We start from the raw sequence: 19,318 nt of genomic DNA on the forward strand, positions 1-19,318 counted from the left end.
ACAAAACATGTTAATTTTCACTAAAAATGACAAAAACTGTCAAACTGTCAATTTTGACAGGTTTGACAGATGTGTCAAACTACATTTTCCATCCCATGACTAATGTTGAAGGTCCTATCAAAATTGGACAAGCCGTTTCGATCTGGGATCCAAAACTGTCAAAAATGTTACAAAATGTCTATTTTGACAGATAGTATAAATCTACACTTAACATTGTTACTTGGTGCTAAATTCTATCCCAAAAAGATAATTTTCACTGAAAATGACAAAAAAAGTCAATCTGTCAAATTTGACTGATATGTCAACCAAACCTTAGTTCCACTAGGTACTGCCAGGGTTCAGCATCAGCTCTATCAAAGGGTACTGCTCTCCTAAGTGCTCATCAAGACGAGTCGGATGACTAAAACAGCGTGTGCCTATGTTGCACCAAACCTAAGTTCCACTAGGTACTGCCAGGGTTCAGCATCAGCTCTATCATGGGTACTGCTCTCCTAAGTGCTCATCAAGACGAGTCGGACGACTAAAACAGCGTGTGCCTATGTTGCACCAAACCTTAGATCCACTAGGTACTGCCAGGGTTCAGCATCAGCTCTATCAAAGGGTACTGCTCTCCTAAGTGCTCATCAAGACCAGTCGGATGACCAAAACAGCGCGTGCCTATGCTGCACCAAACCTAAGTTCCACTAGGTACTGCCAGGGTTCATAAGGAGGATGAGTAATACATACTCAAAACTTTTACAATTTCAGTCTTGCAGACCTTTGATCCCTTGGACGCCTTTATAAAATTATGATATTTCTTCTTGTTAATTGTTAATTATCAATCACATTTTTAATTTTTATTAAAAATTGATTTAATTGTTAATGGTTTGTGAAGCCATTAACCATTAGTTCGTTTTAATTGTCAATGGTTTGAAATAAATTAATATTATTGTCCATTGATGTTAATGGCCATTACTAATTCATTTTCCGTCAATGGTTAATGGTTAATGGCCATTAACCTTTTCAATGATTAATTTTTAATGGTCAATGGCATTAACGTTCGGCCAACACTGGGTATGGTGCTTTACGCACACTAGTGTCCCATCGCCTCCCCCTGACCCAAGACCCAACCCCCCTTTTAGCATGCAAAATGTCCCGGTTGACAGTTCTCTCCATACGATATCTGTACTGACAGACTGACTATCACGTACTATGTTATATTAAACATCAACAAGTTAATACATGAATACCGTTATCTTACCAAAAAGTTGGATATAACCTTTTTTGAATTTATTAAGGATCATTTCGTCCCTTGACACTTTTTTCCTAACTAATCTTTTCTCAAAAAAAAAAACCGTCAACCGGGACATATTTCATGCTGAAAGGGGGGGTTGCGTCTGGGGGAGGAGAGGGGACGCTAGTGTGCGTAAAGCACTATACCCGAAGGTATCATACTACATTCATTTACTCGTAATGCTGGCTATAATTTGTTTGTCTTCCCCATACATTAGAACATAACTTGACCGAATCATAGAGCCTCTATGGAAAGCACATGTAGTTTGGCAAACCTTTATTTGAGGTTATAAAATAAACAGTATGATTATCTCTGGCTATGCTCCACAGACACGCCACTCTTGCCAAACTATGTTTTAAATATTTTAGATAATTAACCTTTCGTACATGTGTCTTTTTAAAACTTTTGTGTTGAAATTATATTACATTTTGTCAATCCCTCATTGTTTAAAAAAAAGTTTTTGCTATAAATAGTTATTTGTGCAACAAGAGAGGAAAGTTGGTTTTTCTTGCGAGTGTTTATTTTGAGTCCTACGAAAGCGAAAGATAGATTCTAAATGAGAATCTTGAGCGTAGCTAGGGACTCAAAAACACGAGATGTAAAATAACTTTGCTCTCGTGTTGCACATATGATTTTTCACCTCAGTGGTGAGAACATATTAACCCATTCATGGCCAAGAACCGCCGAGCGTACTCAATACGGCAACCATACAAACCTTTTTTAGCTAAAACGCATGACTCAGCTTATGGGTCTCGAGCCTGGCGCGAACGGTAAATAAATCGCCGCTTATGAAGCCGACCAGTTGAACAACATTATGCAACATTTTTACTAACCACCTTTTTTCAGTGCCTATCAAAAAAATCTAATTATTGCAGTTTGTGCATTTTTACTTTCTACAAGCTTTTAAAGACAGACCAAGCTAAGTTGGCGGCGATTTTGATAGCCCAGCCTGTGCAAGTGTTAAGTTAAACGTCATAATTTCATAAAGTTTGACGATTATAACTTGCCGTATTTGTTGTTGTTGTTTTTTGGGTCAAAACATGGACGTTAAATTAGACCAATTTCCCGATTTCCTATTGAGATGAAATTTTGCATAGGTACATATGTAAAAGTAACGCAAACTAATTTAGTTTGGGGTTGCTACAATTGTCCCAATAAGTATTAGTTGCATGTGGAAAAGTTCATAGCACAGTTAGTCAGGTTAGGCGAGTTCAAATTCCGGTAATCCATAGCCAAGGTCACAAAATACGAAATCACTAAACAGCACAGGAGGAGTATAAAGTCGCCAACGAATAAATCGTGACTAAACCACTTCTTGAACTCTTGTTAAAATACCACATGAATGATAATACCGCCGCTCGGATGCATTCATTGTTTAGTTGTTTACTGTCCAAGTGTGCCCGATAAGCTTACGCCTGGTCGGTCATTATCTTTGTGTTGGAAAACCCCATTATATTAATATTAGTAACAATAGAGCACTTAAAATGTATTATAGTACTTACTTTCTAATCTGCCGTAGAAACCACGATGTTTTAAAAAACTTGTAAATATTTGTCACACAGTATTACGATAATACAATACCTATTAGTTAGTGGTGACTGTTTTAACCGCCTTATTTTATATTGAAACGAAAAAAACGAATCTTAACATGATTGTTAGTAGTAAGATACAATACAACGATCACCAAATATTATGACATAAAAGTATAGTGGGAGAAAATCCTCGTTGCCTTGTAACCCTCATACAAAACAAACTATTATTATACTACGGTTTGGTCCCTACAAAATGTTGCTTACCATCATCCAAACAGTAATCGGTTGTAAAATGATACAATATCAAACAGCTTCAACATGAAATAAGCTTTAAAACCAGCCAATAAAGTTTATTTTAGCCTGCTATGAAAACATTTGTAGTTTTTACATCTAGTGCCCGGCCACGGTGACCCATACCTTGAGCCATGTCAATAACTTCTGAAATATATATATATTTTTGGTATCTTTGTAATATGGATTTTTCTGTTTGCTTGCAATGCGTATTTATCTAGAATTTCAGTATTTTTACTATATTGCACTGATAGTAAACCAAATTTGAATATTTAGACCCTGTTTTCATTAAAAAAACGTGTTTATATTTTTTTATCCTAATATACCTTATAGAAATGGTTGTAAACGTAAGTATATATAAGTTGTTAGCTTATATATACTTACGTTATTACGTCAAATTACGTTTCGTTTATTTTCAAACAGAATTTATTCATGACTCACATGCGAGTCACTGGCCCTGCGGAACTGTTTGAGAATGACCCATACGCTGAGTCGCTGACCCTGAATGGGTTAAAGGTTAAAATTTGTTTCGAGTTACACAGAATAATACAGAGAAAAAAAAAAGAATTTGTAATAGAAGTATGAAGTGGCAGTTCATGGCCTTTACTAAATTAAAAAGCTACTTTGTTTCACTCCCTGGAGTGACGACAGTAGGCTTGTTCGAGCTGCTGAGGTGAAAAATATATAATATAATATGAGCATAGAGTTGGAGTTAGGTAAACGTTTCAGCTGTATTTGCTTTGTTACAGGCTATCGTGGAACTCCGTCGGTTCAATGGCGATAAGACGCAGGCAACCGTTGCGCTCTTTGCGAAGTCACTTAAGTTCTGATGACGAACAGTTGCGCTTTCTTCTTACCTTTACTGTTTGGTAAATATAAAAATATCACTAGTAGAATAACGGGAGCGGGACGGGAGCCAAGTTATGTCGAGTGAAGGTTGCCATAATATCAACGGCCTCGTCATTTCATTAACACCGACCGACGGACGTATAAAATGTAAAATTTTATGAATAAATAATTGAATTGAATTAAATAAGGCTCATTTAGACTAGGTATGCGAAAAGTCACATAAGAGTTTCGTTATATTGCAATATTTAGTTTAGTCGATCGGTTGAATTGGTTCTATCTCAATAGTCGGCGATATAAGTACACTGGCATGCGAGATATCGCACCGGCTATCTGAGCCTTTATACATAAGTAGTTATATATTTTATTTGACCAAATAGTTCTTAGTCACACTAGGTTGTAACGGTTTGGTTGGGTATACTACACTCGGAAATATAAAAAACATTAAATCTACTTTTTTATTATGATATAGTTGTAAGTGGACGTGTTTTGGACTGAGAATAAGGGTTTAAATAGTAACTTAAGGCATTAAAAAACTTTTGCCAAAACTATTGATCACATTTTTACGTTGACTCCATAATAAAAATATTATTTACCATAATCATTATAGTTTTTTACGTTATACTTTTTCTAACACTTATGAATTTTGAAAGCTTGAAAATAATGATTATATACACCAAATGCATTTTTATGCAATTTAATGTCAAAGAAATGACAACGATTTAATTACATAAAAGGTTCATGTTTTGTATGAACAACGCATAGATGCTCTAATGTTTTTGACGAAGGTTGTATTTTATATATCATGGTAAGGTTGTTATATTATACTACAGTATTCGCAAATCAAACCAGCGGCCGGGGTCGTTTACTATCCCTTTCATTCGTGCTACAATCCTGCAAGTGTGAAAGAGTGGTTTTACAATCCCGGTTGCCAGTTTTACCGTGCGGTTACTGCGTAGCGGACAGGGCTGCCGTTTGTATGTGAGGTTCGAAATTGCATGGAGAAATTATAAATGAATTCCTTATATAATTTCTTCATGCAATTTCGAACCTCACTGTACATACGAGTATACCATACCTAATATGTTCATTGTCAGTCCTTATTTAATTCATACTTTATTTGGAGTATGTTTTTTTTTACTATTAGCGTAACAGTCTTTTTTTGTACATGGTTAAGCAATTGAATAAAGTGTTATTGCAATGTGACGGTTTCCGTAGTCAGAAAGATATGGTATGTACTTATTTAATTAAATATTACGTTATTGGCAGATATTTGACCAAAGACTTTCACCACAACCACACCAGCTCGTAAAGGCTCTCTTTATTCTTGTGATGATGAAGTGATGTGAAAGTTGTGCATTTTATCTATGAGAGTGGCAAAGAAATTCTATGCAAATTTTGAGTTGTTTTCTAACGTTTGTTAATAGAATTGACCAAGTTATGTTTTGGAATGATAAATATTTAATAGCGTTCATTTGGATTTGATTTGTAATGTTTTCCAGGTAGTATATTCCTCGCGTTGGTGTGGTGAATAATTTTCTATTTCACTCGGTGGCAAAGTTTCTTTAAACCGCTCGTTTGCTTAATTAGCTACGCTCGTAGTTCAATTTTAAAAATTTCGCTTGCTCGGGTATCAACATTTGCACGAGGGGTTAAATTACAACTTTGCTTCTTGTAAAACAAATAACTATTACCTATTGGTATAGTCAAGTCTGAATAAACAACGCAAAAGTAAATAAAAATTCGTCAAATAAGTAAATTTGTATGTATTGTAGTTACGAAACAGATATTATTTTATGTTCCATGAAATATCATATTCCGTAAGCTAGCTTAGATATTATAATAGCGTTATTTATGATATTTTTTGCATGGTTTTCCGTTTTAAATAAAATATTAATTTACAAATACTGAGTGTGTATTAAATACCCACAATGACTACTAAGGGGAGAACCGGAATGTAAGCAAATAAACATTTCTGATTTCTGATAGTGATAAGAGCCATGGTACGAACGAAAAGTTTTTAAATTAATTAGCACACGACACGCGGTGTTTTAAACCAATGTTTCCTGTATAATTTATGTAGCTGTTTGTTCTACACCAGTTCTCCTCTCCTACTTTCCATTTATAGGTCTACCGTTTAACGGAGGCGGTTGGTAAGAAGTTAATTAATACTTATGGACTATGATAAGCCACGGACTGGCTTAACGTATTTTGTACCGACATATATCGCTTTAAAAACATATTGGACCTTCGTTGACCTTATGAATTGAACGTTGTAAACCTTCTCACAACGGTATAAGGTTTATTTTTGATTACTGGGTGCGTAGCCAACATGCCAATCGTTTACGCTCCGTAGCGAACGAAACGAAACCACAGTATTACAATTATTCTTCCCTACAGTAGCGCAACGCCTTTGATGTCGCGCGATGCCGCCGCCAGTGTAGGTACTTACGCTGTCACATGCAAATATGCTAGGGTTGTCACAAAATAGGAAATAAAACAATTGTGATTAATACTCACTATTCTGATGTAATCATTTATTCATATGTACATTAATCGACTTAAAACAAAACGGCAAATAAATAATTTTGACCGATTTTATTTAAATAAATGGCTTATATGAATAAATAAAGGTCAGATATGGGTAATTATTATGAATATAATATTAATCGTAGAGTTCCCCTCCGTTGCTCTGCGTAAGTACATTCGTCGCGCTACTATTCAATATACTCTATGGCGCTACTGTAGGGAATATTGTAATACTGTGACGAAACTGTCACTTTCCCGCTAATATGGTATGGAAGAGTGATAGAGAGACAAAGCGTTTCTTTGCCGTAGCGCAAGCGATTGTAACCTTGGCTAGGCACCTTGATCAGTTAAGTGTGTTGCTGTTGTTGGTATTACATTTTCGTTGGTATATTCAGTAATTTATTGCACAATTAAACTATAAAAGTAAAAATTGAGAATTTAGCACCTAAAAGCATTTAAATTATATTTCGAAATGTTTTAAGTAAAACCGTATAATTAGGTACAACTTGCATCCATAATCTGAACGTTTTCTCTACAGTTAATTTAGCTTGAGGTATATACAGGGTGGGCCAGTGATAAATGCATTTAAAAAAAATATTTTTAACTTTTTAAATAAAAATTATAATTAGAATTTGGGATAAAGAAATAAATTTTACGTTTTAAAAATTAAATCATCAAGTTGTCGTCCGTAGCGGTTGCGGCACTCTTCCAGTCTTGCTTGTAAATTTTGAAAGACTTAACAAGACTTTCGTGTTAAGAGATTTCCTGGCTCCGAAACTTCACGAATCGTATGGTTACAACAACAACAACACATGGTTTCAGCAAGACGGGGCCACCTGCCATACAAGTAACGTGACCCTGGAAGTTTTGCGTGAAATGTTTCCTCAAAAATTGATATCGAGGCGAGGTGACATTGCTTGGCCTCCCAGGAGCCCTGACTTAACTTCGGCAGACTTCTTTTTGTGGGGTTACTTGAAGAGTAAATTGTACTCCAATAATCCGACAACCACAGCAGAATTAAAAGAGAATATTCGTCAAGAAATCCAATCAATATCTCCGCAACTTCTAACGAAAGTCTTTCAAAATTTACAAGCAAGACTGGAAGAGTGCAGCAACTGCTACGAACGACATCTTGATGATTAAATTTTTAAAACGTAAAATTTATTTCTTTATTCCAAATTTTAATTATAATTTTTATTTAAAAACATAAAAATTGATTATTTATAAAAAAAAACAATGCATTTATCACTGGCCCACCCTGTATAAACAAAAATATTCAAGATGTATTAAATTTTATTTTAAGACGCATTTTATAAATATAACAAATACTTACACGTAGGCATTAAGGGCCCTCCACATGCGCGAATCACGGCGCGAAGCCGCGAACGTAAGTGTGGCGTCGATTTCGCAGATTGTTCACGCCTTCGCGCCTAGTTCCCCGTTTTTTGTCGGTTTATTAGCCCGCGTCAAAGGAGGCGCGAACTGGCAAGACTCCACATTACACACTATTTTGACTCGTATGTGGCAAGATAAACAATAATTATATTATAATATAAAGCGGCTATATTTTACGGTTTTACAACAAAACACAATGGAAAAATAGCTAAATCACGTATGATGCCATAGTTAACTAGCAGTTAAGCTCGATCAGCTGATGCTTTTCCGCCATCTTGGCGGGAACCAAACTGCGAAAACGCCGTGAAGTTTGCGAATGTGGAGTCATACGTCAACGTCGCGACATGATCTCTCCGCGAAGTCGCGCCGCGATTCACGCACATAGTAGTCTGGAGGGGCCTTTAGGTATATTATATACATATTGTACGCTCATGATACACAGATCAGTTCAACGGGTTCAACTGAGCTAGGTATAGTGGTTGGAGACCCGGCAGTAAAGTTTCGAACCAACGTGATACCGCGATGAGATGCACAATGGTTTCCCATAAAACTGGCCGAAAGTACAAAAAAGATAGCCACTTCCGGTGCGAAAAGGGGGGGTCATTTAACCCATCTGATACTGCAATAATAGCTATGGCATAAGTTAAAAATTTACTGGTAGATACAGAAAAGCGAAATCTGCCAGTATGATTCCTGCCGGAAGTGCTTGGCATACGCTCTCAAAGGTGACCATCGGGACCCCTAAATTAACCCATCTGATACCAGCATGAAACCAATTCCAGTCGGTAGATATGAACCTTCTATTCAGGAATATATAAGTCTGCCAGGGCGTTTTCAGCCGAAACACCTTGACATACGAGATTTTGTGGCGCAACATCCGTGGTACCCGTATTTCGGAATTGTACATATTACGGACATTTCAAATACTGCAGGCTTATTAATTTATTACTCTATGCTTATATTTGTATATTATTACGTTATTAATAGCATATATTTCAAATTTATTAATATACACAATATAATTTGGGCATTAATTTAATACCTGCTTACGGCTTTGTACTTCTTTGTTTGCCTTATAAAGGTGCTAACAAATTAGCTACCGATATCTTTACAGTATATATATGTAAGTATGAAACATTATAAGTTTTATGATGTTATTTTGAGAAAATTGGAAAACAAATTTGCTTTGTAAAAAAACTCTGTTAATGAGATAATTAAATGAGACCTCATTGAACAGATTCTAAAACCTCTTTTAAATATAAAACGTAACTGGCCACTTCACGTTGATAAATCAAATGACACGTTGACAATGACATTTAAGACAAACAAGCAGTTAAATACATGATGATTATTTTTTAGATATAATTATAGTTTATTTATTTTGTTCGGTAAATAAAATAAAAATTATGAGAAAATTTCTTAATTTCTGTTAAAAGTTAATTGTTCTAGTGTAAAGTAACATCTCGTAAAATTTCTGTAGCTAATTTGTTAGCACCTTATATATAAATAATAAAATAATTTCAAATTACAATATCCTTTATTTACCAAAATGAACAAAATTATTATTATTACATACTTATTGTAAACGGGTGTGAAAAGACAGGATTTTCAACGTCAAGGACGATTTTTACCAATAATCCAAATATGAGCATTTTACATCATTTTTAGGGTTCCGTACCCAAAGGGTAAAGACGGGACCCTATTACTAAGACTCCGCTGTCGATCTGTCCGTCCGTTCCGTCTGTCACCAGGCTGTATCTCATGAACCGTGATAGCTAGACAGTTGAAATTTTCACAGATGATGTATTTCTGTTGTTATTTATAAATATTGGGAGTATTATGGGTACAAGGCGAGGATATACATACATACTTATATAGATAAATATATACTTAAATACATAGATAACAACCATGACTCAGGAATAAATATATGTTTTCATCACACAAATATATGCCCTTATCGGAATTCGAACCCAAGACCATCGGCTTTGCAGGCAGTAAGTAGGCCAGACCGGTCGTCAATAGATTAGTTATATCAATTTGTAGTGTTATAAAACAACATCCTGAATGTTAAACTACGTCATTTTTGCGTCAACGTCAAGAAATGTAGGGGAAAGGTGGGAATGACGGTATACTTAATGTTTCAAGTCCAATAAAACTAAAAATGCTATTCTTTTAAAGTTTTTGTTATTTTTATTATTATCTTTGGTAATCAGTCTTTCATAATCAACACTTACTAGGAACTCTAGTTAGATAATTAAATTAAAAATAAATTAAAATGGCCAAAAGTGCCTACTCTCCATCTTGCCCCCCAGGTATGGTAAGATGGGGGAACCCCTACCGGACAAGATAAGAATGATTCATAGAAATATTATATTTAGGGCCTAAACAAAACTTCAATTTTTGGATATTGGGTCTATCGTCTAATACCTTGTCACGAACTGTTTTACTTTTATTTCTTAAGTCGTCTGAGAGACAGAAAATGTGTTTACAGCTAACATGTACCCCATCTTCCCTTTATAACAGCATCCACCGCTTTTTTCTTGGCCTCTAACCACTCTCCTCTATTTGACTTTCTTTTATACTTTTTCACCGTTCTACAAGAGAAGAATAAATAAATTCAAATCCGCAATTCTTCATCAGTTTATCACTTTAAAACTACGGCCGTCAACCCTATCTTGCCCCATGTGCCTAATGAAATTCGAAAGTAAAAAAAAAACTGTACTTGAAACCAAACAAGTCCTTAGCTGTTGGCGTGATTGCTGGGCCATAGGAATAAATTAACAGTATATATGTGCTGGTGATAATAAGGAAACAAACGCAAACCAAATAAAACACAAAAACCGGCCAAGTGCGAGTCGCGTTCCGTACCATAATACCATTACGCAAAAAACGGCAAAAAGTCATGTTTGTTGTATGGGAACCCCACTTAAATATTTATTTTATTATGTTTTTAGAATCATTTATGCATCAATTGTGCATTACAGGTAATGAATACAGGTGTTATAAACAATTAGTTATATTTTGTTGTTATAGCGGCAACAGAAATACATCATCTGTGAAAATTTTATCTGTCTAGCTATCACGGTTGATGAGATACAGGCTGGTGACAGACGGACAGACAGACAGCGGAGTCTTAGTTATAGGGACCCGTTTTTACCCTTTGGGTACGGAACCCTAGAAATAACAAGGAATATGGCAAAAACAGTTTTGTTGCAAATAAATAATTAACGACACCATTTGTCTAGCCGGTCACTGTGCGAACTGATTGCCATGATGGCGACGCATCGTCATGCACTAACGGGATTCTGATGGTTGGTCAGTCGTGTCGCCATATAAAGCCGCTACCCCGTCTTACTCGTCTTGCCCCTCTCTCCCCTACATAAGATAGTGATTAGACACACCAAATAGGTGAAAAAACGCCTCAAGCGTAAAAGAAACCACCAAAAATCATTTTATGTCGCATTTCAAGCCTGATTTAGTTATGAATACTAATACCCCCTTATTCGTAAAACTTTAAGAGCCTTAATTAGTTAAATTATGTTTTATCCTTTTCTTACAAATACATAAGTCAAAATGACAGACAAAGACAAACGATTCATATAGCTAATTCAATGACTATCAATCATATTAATCACATTATTTAATTTATTTTAACTTAATTTATTATAAATATATGTTATTAATAACGTAATAATATACAAATATAAGCATAGAGTAATAAATTAATAAGCCTGCAGTGTTTGAAATGTCCGTAATATGTACAATTCCGAATGTTGAATTCCACGGATGTTGCGCCACAAAATCTCGTATGTTATGGTGTTTCGGCTGCAAACGCCCTGGTAGACTTATATATTCCTGAATAGAAGGTTCATATCTACCGACTGGAATTGGTTTCATGCTGGTATCAGATGGGTTAATTTAGGGGTCCCGATGGTCTCCTTTGAGAGCGTATGCCAAGCACTTCCGGCAGGAATCATACTGGCAGATTTCGCTTTTCTGTATCTACCAGTAAATTTCTAACTGATGCCATAGCTATTATTGCAGTATCAGATGGGTTAAATGACCCCCCCTTTTTCGCACCGGAAGTGGCTATCTTTTTTGTACTTTCGGCCAGTTTCGCCGTGGCAGACTATCAAATTCGGACTTAGCATCACTTTTATGGGAAACCATTGTGCATCTCATCGCGGTATCACGTTGGTTCGAAACTTTACTGCCGGCTCTTCTACCATTAATAGGTACATGGAGTTTCCTAATATCTAACTTTTTTGAACTATTTAAAATACATTATGCAACTACATAGTTGTTGTTCGTTAGAGTTTTTTTAAACAAGGGGTTGTAATATGTATAACTAACTAACTTAATGCATAAATACATATATGTTTATGTACCTACAATAATGAGATGATATGGTAGAGTATTAACAATTAATGTTTCTGTGATCACTGATCACACAAAAGGTGTCTACAATTTGTCTCTTCACACTGGCGGCTGGTTAGCAAGTTTATTAGCCATCGCCGTTAATATACAGCCCCTTCACACGCTGGCGGCTGGTTAGCAAGTTTATTAGCCATCGCCGTTAATATATCGGTTAACCGCGCAAACCTCTGGTTAGGAGTAGTTAACGCCCCGCGTTCGCCCCAAAGAAAATTAATGTGAAATTCAGTTTTGAATAATTCTAGTAGAGTGGGATCCAGGGTGGGCCCCAGGGAAGACATCTCCTGCACCACGGTCCTAGCGTTCCTCTTGAACATGTCCACTTGGTCCGGGAAGTAGCGCGCGGACTCCAGGTGCGCTGTAGTCGCGTTGAAGTCGAAGGCGAGGATGTTCATCAGACTCGTCGGAAATGACTCGTCTGGTTGCATCAGGCAGCCTCCCTCACCATCTGTAAGCAAATTGTCGCGTATATCTTCGCTTCAAGCATAAGCACCGGGTTGAGTAATTCATATTAAATTTATCCTAATGTTATCCTTACCGAATAAATGAAAACATAGCACCGGCGGCAGAATGTGCGGAGTGGTCGTGTTCGGTGGCAGTGGGTTTGTGCCCTCGTTCATACTTTTAAAACAAGGACGCAGTTTTGCTTCGAACATGAAGGCATTGTCTGTGTAAACACGCCGTAAAATATTCCACGCGTTTTCTAAGCACTCCACCTAAAATTCAAATGTCTTTTCGGTATTGTTTCAAATTTTGTAAACACCCATATGTAACAGGGAGTATTACTGCAATGTTCTGCCGCCAGAGTGCAGCACTAGCTCGAACCGTAAACCATAGAATAACATATATACTATGCCTTATACAGCTTTTTGTCAAGTTTCACAACTTATTTGTTACGAATAAATATGCAATTAATCAAGATTGTTTGTTGTTTGTGCTAGTGGCGCTACTGTGCAGAGTTTTGCGTAATATTCCCTATTGACAATAGGTACTTATTTCATATTTCTATCGCTTTAATTATCACTCAAAAAATATTCGATATCTTCAATTATTAATTTTACGTTACGCTCTAGGGAAGTATTGACAGGTACCTGCGGCATACACAGTCCGAACATTATGGCTGAAAATCCGTAAAGATTCCCTAATGCAGTTTTTGTTTCGACGGCGAGAAGTATCCAATCGTTGATAGTATCGGCTCTTTGCCTGTCCGTTTGGCAAGTCAATATCGTCACTGCTATCAGAAGCCGAAAGGTTTCAATTCTGCGAAAATAGTCAATTTGACACACAAGAATTAAGTGGGTAATAATAATTAACTGTCATGCCAAGCAAGTAAACATTGTTACCTTTCAATAACATCCAAACGCAGTGATCTTCCTTGAGGTAGAAAACATAATTCTAAGCCAGATGCCGTTTTCTCTAGACCCTCGATCTGTATCGCATCATCGAGCAAAAAGAGTAGGTCCACTTTTGTCATATGATTCGCCAGTATGCGAGGCCCTGACGTTCGTAATAAGAGCTTGATTGTGTGCAAAGTCTCAGATTCCAGCGGTTTAGAAAGTCCTGATAATATTATTTGTGACTGGAAGTTCTCAAGGTTAATTCGGGAATCTACGGTATAGTCCAAATTCTCGGATTGCAACAGCCGTGCTTCCGTCAGCTCGTAGTCGAACTGCTGTTTTATCGTTGGAGTCACTACATTGTAATCTGAGTCTATCCTCGACTTGTTCGGGTCGCTATGGGCTGAGCTTTGAGTAGAGTCCCCGGAGCCATTTCCCGAGTCTGATCCTGACACGTGGTACAGTCTTTGTAATTCCAACCGTCTATCGTCCGATTTGGGACCATCGTATCTAGCCGGCTTGGCGGGTGGGCTGATAGGGAGATTCACATCCCAGGTGCCTGAACAGGAATTGGATTCACACGGGAAATTTTTGACATATTTCATTGTTTGACTTTGAATTACCCCATCTGCACTTGCGCTCTTCGCTTGATTCGCATGCTGACTCATGTCAATAGGCGTCAGCGAATGGGAACGTTGTTTTTTGAAAGGCGCACGTAATTGCATCCCTGGTTTGGAAGCGAAATGACTGTAGAGGCTGTACGGATTGCCATAGCCGGATCCGTCACCCACAGGGGACACAACTGAGTTGGCGTCATCGTTAGATATATAGTTAGTCAAAGGTACTATCCTGTTAGCCGGATACTGTATTCTCGCGCCTGACGCTGCAGATATAGGCTTTCCAGAACCCACGTAAGACGTAATCAGATCAGCAACCGTATCATATGCTTCGTCTTCAAATTGATATTGGTATCTCTCGTAGACAGTTTCTGGGTGTACAACAATCTGTAAAATAACACCTCACATTATTTAATTCCTCAGGGTGCCTAGCCAAAATGCCAATCGTTTGCGCTACGACAACTAAACGCTACCTGTCTCTATCGCACTAATATGTAAGAGTGATATGTGATGACCTGATGACTTGATGAGAGTGGTGAATGATGTGAGAGTGAGTGTGTGAAAGACGCGTTTCGTTATGGTGTTAATCCATAAATAGCGAAGATGGTGATGATCATACCCGCTGGATGACGAAGTGTAGATGCTGGCCGTTGGAGCGGCAGCTGAGCACGTAGTTGTCGGGCTGCGACGAGGAGTCGCGCACCAGGAACTCGCGGTCCTGCTGCAGCAGGCTCTCGGCCGCCGCTCGGCTCAGCGCGCCGTGGTACCACCCGTGCGATATTATCTGGTCCGACGGCAACGAAAACTCCCACTCGAGGAGCCCTGATGTTGTCATAGAGCTCGTGTCCTGATAAATTCGATTCGCTTTACACCGAGGAAACGAGAACTATTTAATTAAAACAATATAGGCTCGTATATCGCTACGTTAATAGTAACCTACGGTAATACCCCCGTTAAGGCTGCGTTAATAAACGGAACAAATAGATTCATATAATGGATAGGTATATGTATTGATTTTGAAATTTAATATCTTTTGATGTTTTTAATAATTGAAAATAAAAATAACACAAGTTTTCTTAGCGCCATCTAGCGAGTTAAAACATATATGTAAGGCCCATTGCTATCATGTAAAAAATATCTTCAAATCAACCAAACCCGTTCTGAAGATGGGGGGAAACATTAACCTGCGTGTACAAAATACACAATCGCACAAACAAACAACAAGACCCTTACCAGATACTATTACAGTCTAATAACAGTAATAACTAATAATTAGGACTTTTTTAAGTGTATTAAATTCGAGGGGTGAGCGGTAAAACCCGATAAGTCGTGCAAATGGGTTTTAAAATTAGAACTATATGAGACGACGTGCGTAGAGTTCTCATTTAAGTTTGTCACTTAAATGAGAACTACGCACGCAATATCTGTGCAATATCTAGACTTATCGGGTTTGACCGCCCACCCCTAGTAATAGTCCTACTTTATTTTTGTTAGATGTCGTTTAATTGGCATTGATTACTAAAAACAAGTAGTATATAGCAAACAATAAAAGAGATTATTAATGTTATATTTAACCACCCTGGAATAAAACTATTGTTTAGACGTATTGTAAATCATCCTGTATAGGAACTCCAATATTGGATGTCACCTAACATGATTTACGAAATTAACCACTTGTTACTCACCATGATGAATTGATGATGTACGATTGCACAGTAGGTATTCTCAAGCAATTGACATAACAAGGTTATTTACTGGATAAAATGTAGAACATCAGCGCAATGTTTTTGCCGGCGCGGGGCGCTTGGTGCTTGGGGTGTCTGGATCGATACGCGGGTCGCGCCACTCGCGCCCGGCCGCCCGGTCGCCAGCCCGCCAGCCCGCCAGCCCGGGGCCCGTTACGTTGGCATCCTTGCCCGGAAGATGCTAACTTCGGGTCTCTGTTTGGCGCATGCGGCGTACCTACAGCACGTTTACTAAACATTGCATATACAATGCCTATATTGGTAATACTTAATTTAATAACATAATAAATGTTATTAATTATGTTATTAATTGAATTACACTTTATCGAATCTTACTTACTCGGGAGTAAATGTAGATTCGAGTAATTATTTATCGGTCTAGACGTCTTTGGGAAATCGGGGAACATACTTACATAAAAAACCGCCTTCACAAATTTGATATAGGTTAAAATCTCGCTTATAATTTCGCCGCAATTTTTTGCGATTTATATAGCATATTCAGGTCATTGAATCAAACGAATATGAAATAAAAAAATATCCGCACTGTACGTCTAGGTACATCCTGTATTTTTTCTGCAATGTATCTGCCAAAATATTTTGGCTTTGAAATGCTTGTTTAATGTAGCACTTATCACTGATAAAGCATAGCTACCAAAGGTTAAACCCCAAAAAGAAAATTATTCAATTAATACCTCTTAATTCGACAACGTCCAAAATACTAGACATACCTTGGACCATCTTTTTGTATTTTTTACACACTTTTATTTAGCTTCACTGCGTATATACCTTTGTATCAAAGATAGATATTGTATATATATATATATATATAGTGCCTCAAATCTTGTAACTAAAATTTGAACCACTTCCCGGTATCTTATTCAGTTAAATAAATTAAATTTGGAGTATTATCGTAATTCCGGTGACAATACAATAATATGCTAACATGGAGGTGTTCTGATGATGCAGCCGGTACATAGCCAAAGGAACTCCTCGATGGAAAAACACAAACACATCAAGTTTAGGCTCATTAGAAAGGTCTTAAGAAGTACTCGATAGACATGCAAATGAGAAGAAGTACAGTCAGCAATAAGTGTGTGTCACAAAATACATTTTTTTGGCAGTTACTTGTTTCTTAACCAGAATTGCTACTATTGAGCGCAGAGTAGGTTTGTAGTTTGAACTCACGACCTTCCGTCCGTGTTTTCTGTCGATTTGAGGGTTAAATGTTATGCTGAAATGCGCCTATGCTGAAAAACAGGTGACAATCCTGGGTACTCATTCATGTGTTCATGTTTTGAAAACATCTGTGTCTTTAGTGTGTCACTCAATCGCATGTTGACTTTTTTAATCGATACTTAGTACCAACAAGTACCTACATCATCATCATCATATTCGCCGAAGGTCGTTAACGTTCACTGGACAAGGTATAATAAGTAATTTTTAATACAGTTGCTCAAAATGTGCTACTTTACGTAGCTGTTTAGCGTGCGGAAAGTTGGTTTTCGCGAACTAGTGCTTTTTACTTTTCCAATTTTTTTAAATTTATACTTGTTCCAATTCATGACTACTTATTGATGAGTATTAATATTAGTTTCCTTTAAACGTCGTAATCAACATAAAAACCTACTGTTAATGTAAGAATACGAAAAATACACCTACATATTTCATATATCATCATTATAACACGTTTATTTTTTAATATTGAATATTGAAAAACCGTTCTTAATAAGTTGTCTGAATGGAACGGAATAGCTGCCGAAACGCCTGTCAAAGAAGAGGCCTTTTTTCTTACTTTTACTACCTACTAAGAGGCGTTTTATGTTTCCAGTTTTTATTTCTTACTTGTTGTTTTTATTATTTTTTCGCAACTGTATTAAAAAACGTCGTTCGATATACGTGCGGAAATGTCATTCTTCACTCGTCCCGAGTCTTAAATATCTCGGTACTCGTGAAGTAATGACATACTTTCCGCACTAGCATCGAAATGTACTATTAATTAAACACACCATAAAGTATAATCTCTAGGGGCAGGAAGTGTTCTCTTTCAATTGTGATCTAGCACCGTGGAATTCCCACTTCCACTTTTTAGGGTTCCGTACCCAAAGGGTAAAAACGGGACCATCGCTAAAAATATAGATAAAGTTTTCTGATTCAGCACCTAAGGCTACAGTAGGTAATGGTAAATGCAGAATTTTTGAAAACAACTTTTCATTCTTAAATAATAGGTAAGTATCGCCACAGTATTACAATTATTCTTATTCCCTACAGTAGCGCAACGCCTTTGATGTCGCGCGATGCCGCCGCTAGTGTAGGTACTTACGCTGTCACATGCAAATATGCTAGGGTTGTCACAAAATGGGAAATAAAACAATTGGGTAGGTAAAGTTTTTTGAAGATAGGCAAATTATATTTTTATCCGATATTATTCGACATAACGATCACGGAAATGCAGCTCTTTTATTTTTATTTCGTATTATTTATTAAATATATTTTTTTAAGTGACCGAGATGACGTTTGTGAAATTTAATAGCAGATCGGGCACTAATGCCTGTGCACGTGATTTAATTGATGAGATAGAAAAAACAAACGATGTCACTCACAAATTCGACGCTGCATCGGAGAAATTCAGCCGCATCTATGCAAAATGGTCATAGAAAATTTTGACAAAAGAGTGCGTATGTGCAAGCAAAGCCTAGGAGGACATTTGCCTGACGTATTATTCCACAAATAACCCTATTTTATTTATTTAAAGATTTTATATACAAATGTATTATAACGAAAAACAAGTGTTTTTCATCAATTTAAAATCTTGCGTCCTTTTTAGGGTTCCGTACCCAAAGGGTAAAAACGGGACCCTATTACTAAGACTCCACTGTCCGTCTGTCCGTCTATCTGTCTGTCCCCAAACTGTATCTCATGAACCGTGATAGCTAGACAGTTGAAATTTTCACAGACGATGTATTTCTGTTGCCGCTATATCAACAAATACTAAAAACAGAATAATATAAATATTTAAATGGGGCTCCCATACAACAAACGTGATTTTTTTGCTGTTTTTTTCCGTAATGCTCGGAACCATTCGTGCGCGAGTCCGACTCGCACTTGGCCGGTTTTTTGGACACCCTTTATATGAATAAATAAAGGTCAGATTTACGTAATTATTATGAATATAATATTAATCGTATAAATCAAAGAGAATAAGTAATAAATTGCCTCTGTTTTTGATACCTATTAAAAATATATAGTTGGTCAAGCAAATCTTGTCAGTAGAAAAGGGCGGCAAATTTAAAAAACGTAGGCGCGAAGGGATATTGTC

At 36.9% G+C, this 19,318-nt stretch overlaps 2 protein-coding genes across 5 annotated transcripts in view; one reads left to right on the forward strand and one right to left on the reverse strand.

The window, feature by feature from the left end:
• The window catches only part of LOC134754319 (protein DDI1 homolog 2), a 30,559-nt gene extending 25,642 nt beyond the window's left edge, over window positions 1-4,917 (forward strand). For all 4 annotated transcript variants that reach the window (XM_063690577.1, XM_063690579.1, XM_063690578.1 and 1 more), the window contains exon 10: window positions 3,846-4,917. In XM_063690577.1, the coding sequence (XP_063546647.1) occupies window positions 3,846-3,926 (81 nt within the window). In that variant the 3' untranslated portion in view covers window positions 3,927-4,917. The remainder of the gene's footprint in view (window positions 1-3,845) is intronic.
• A 7,454-nt stretch (window positions 4,918-12,371) lies between these two features.
• LOC134754063 (breast cancer anti-estrogen resistance protein 3 homolog) lies at window positions 12,372-16,055 on the reverse strand. Its single transcript, XM_063690134.1, has 6 exons — window positions 15,943-16,055; window positions 14,877-15,104; window positions 13,647-14,644; window positions 13,395-13,563; window positions 12,842-13,019; window positions 12,372-12,751 (listed from the first exon to the last, which is right to left on the reverse strand). Exons 1-6 carry the CDS (start codon window positions 15,943-15,945, stop codon window positions 12,387-12,389), a joined length of 1,941 nt encoding a protein of 646 aa, XP_063546204.1. The 5' UTR covers window positions 15,946-16,055; the 3' UTR covers window positions 12,372-12,386.
• Window positions 16,056-19,318: the final 3,263 nt, after the last annotated feature.

Source organism: Cydia strobilella, chromosome Z, assembly GCF_947568885.1.
Source record: "Cydia strobilella chromosome Z, ilCydStro3.1, whole genome shotgun sequence".
NCBI classification, from domain to species: Eukaryota; Metazoa; Arthropoda; class Insecta; order Lepidoptera; family Tortricidae; genus Cydia; species Cydia strobilella.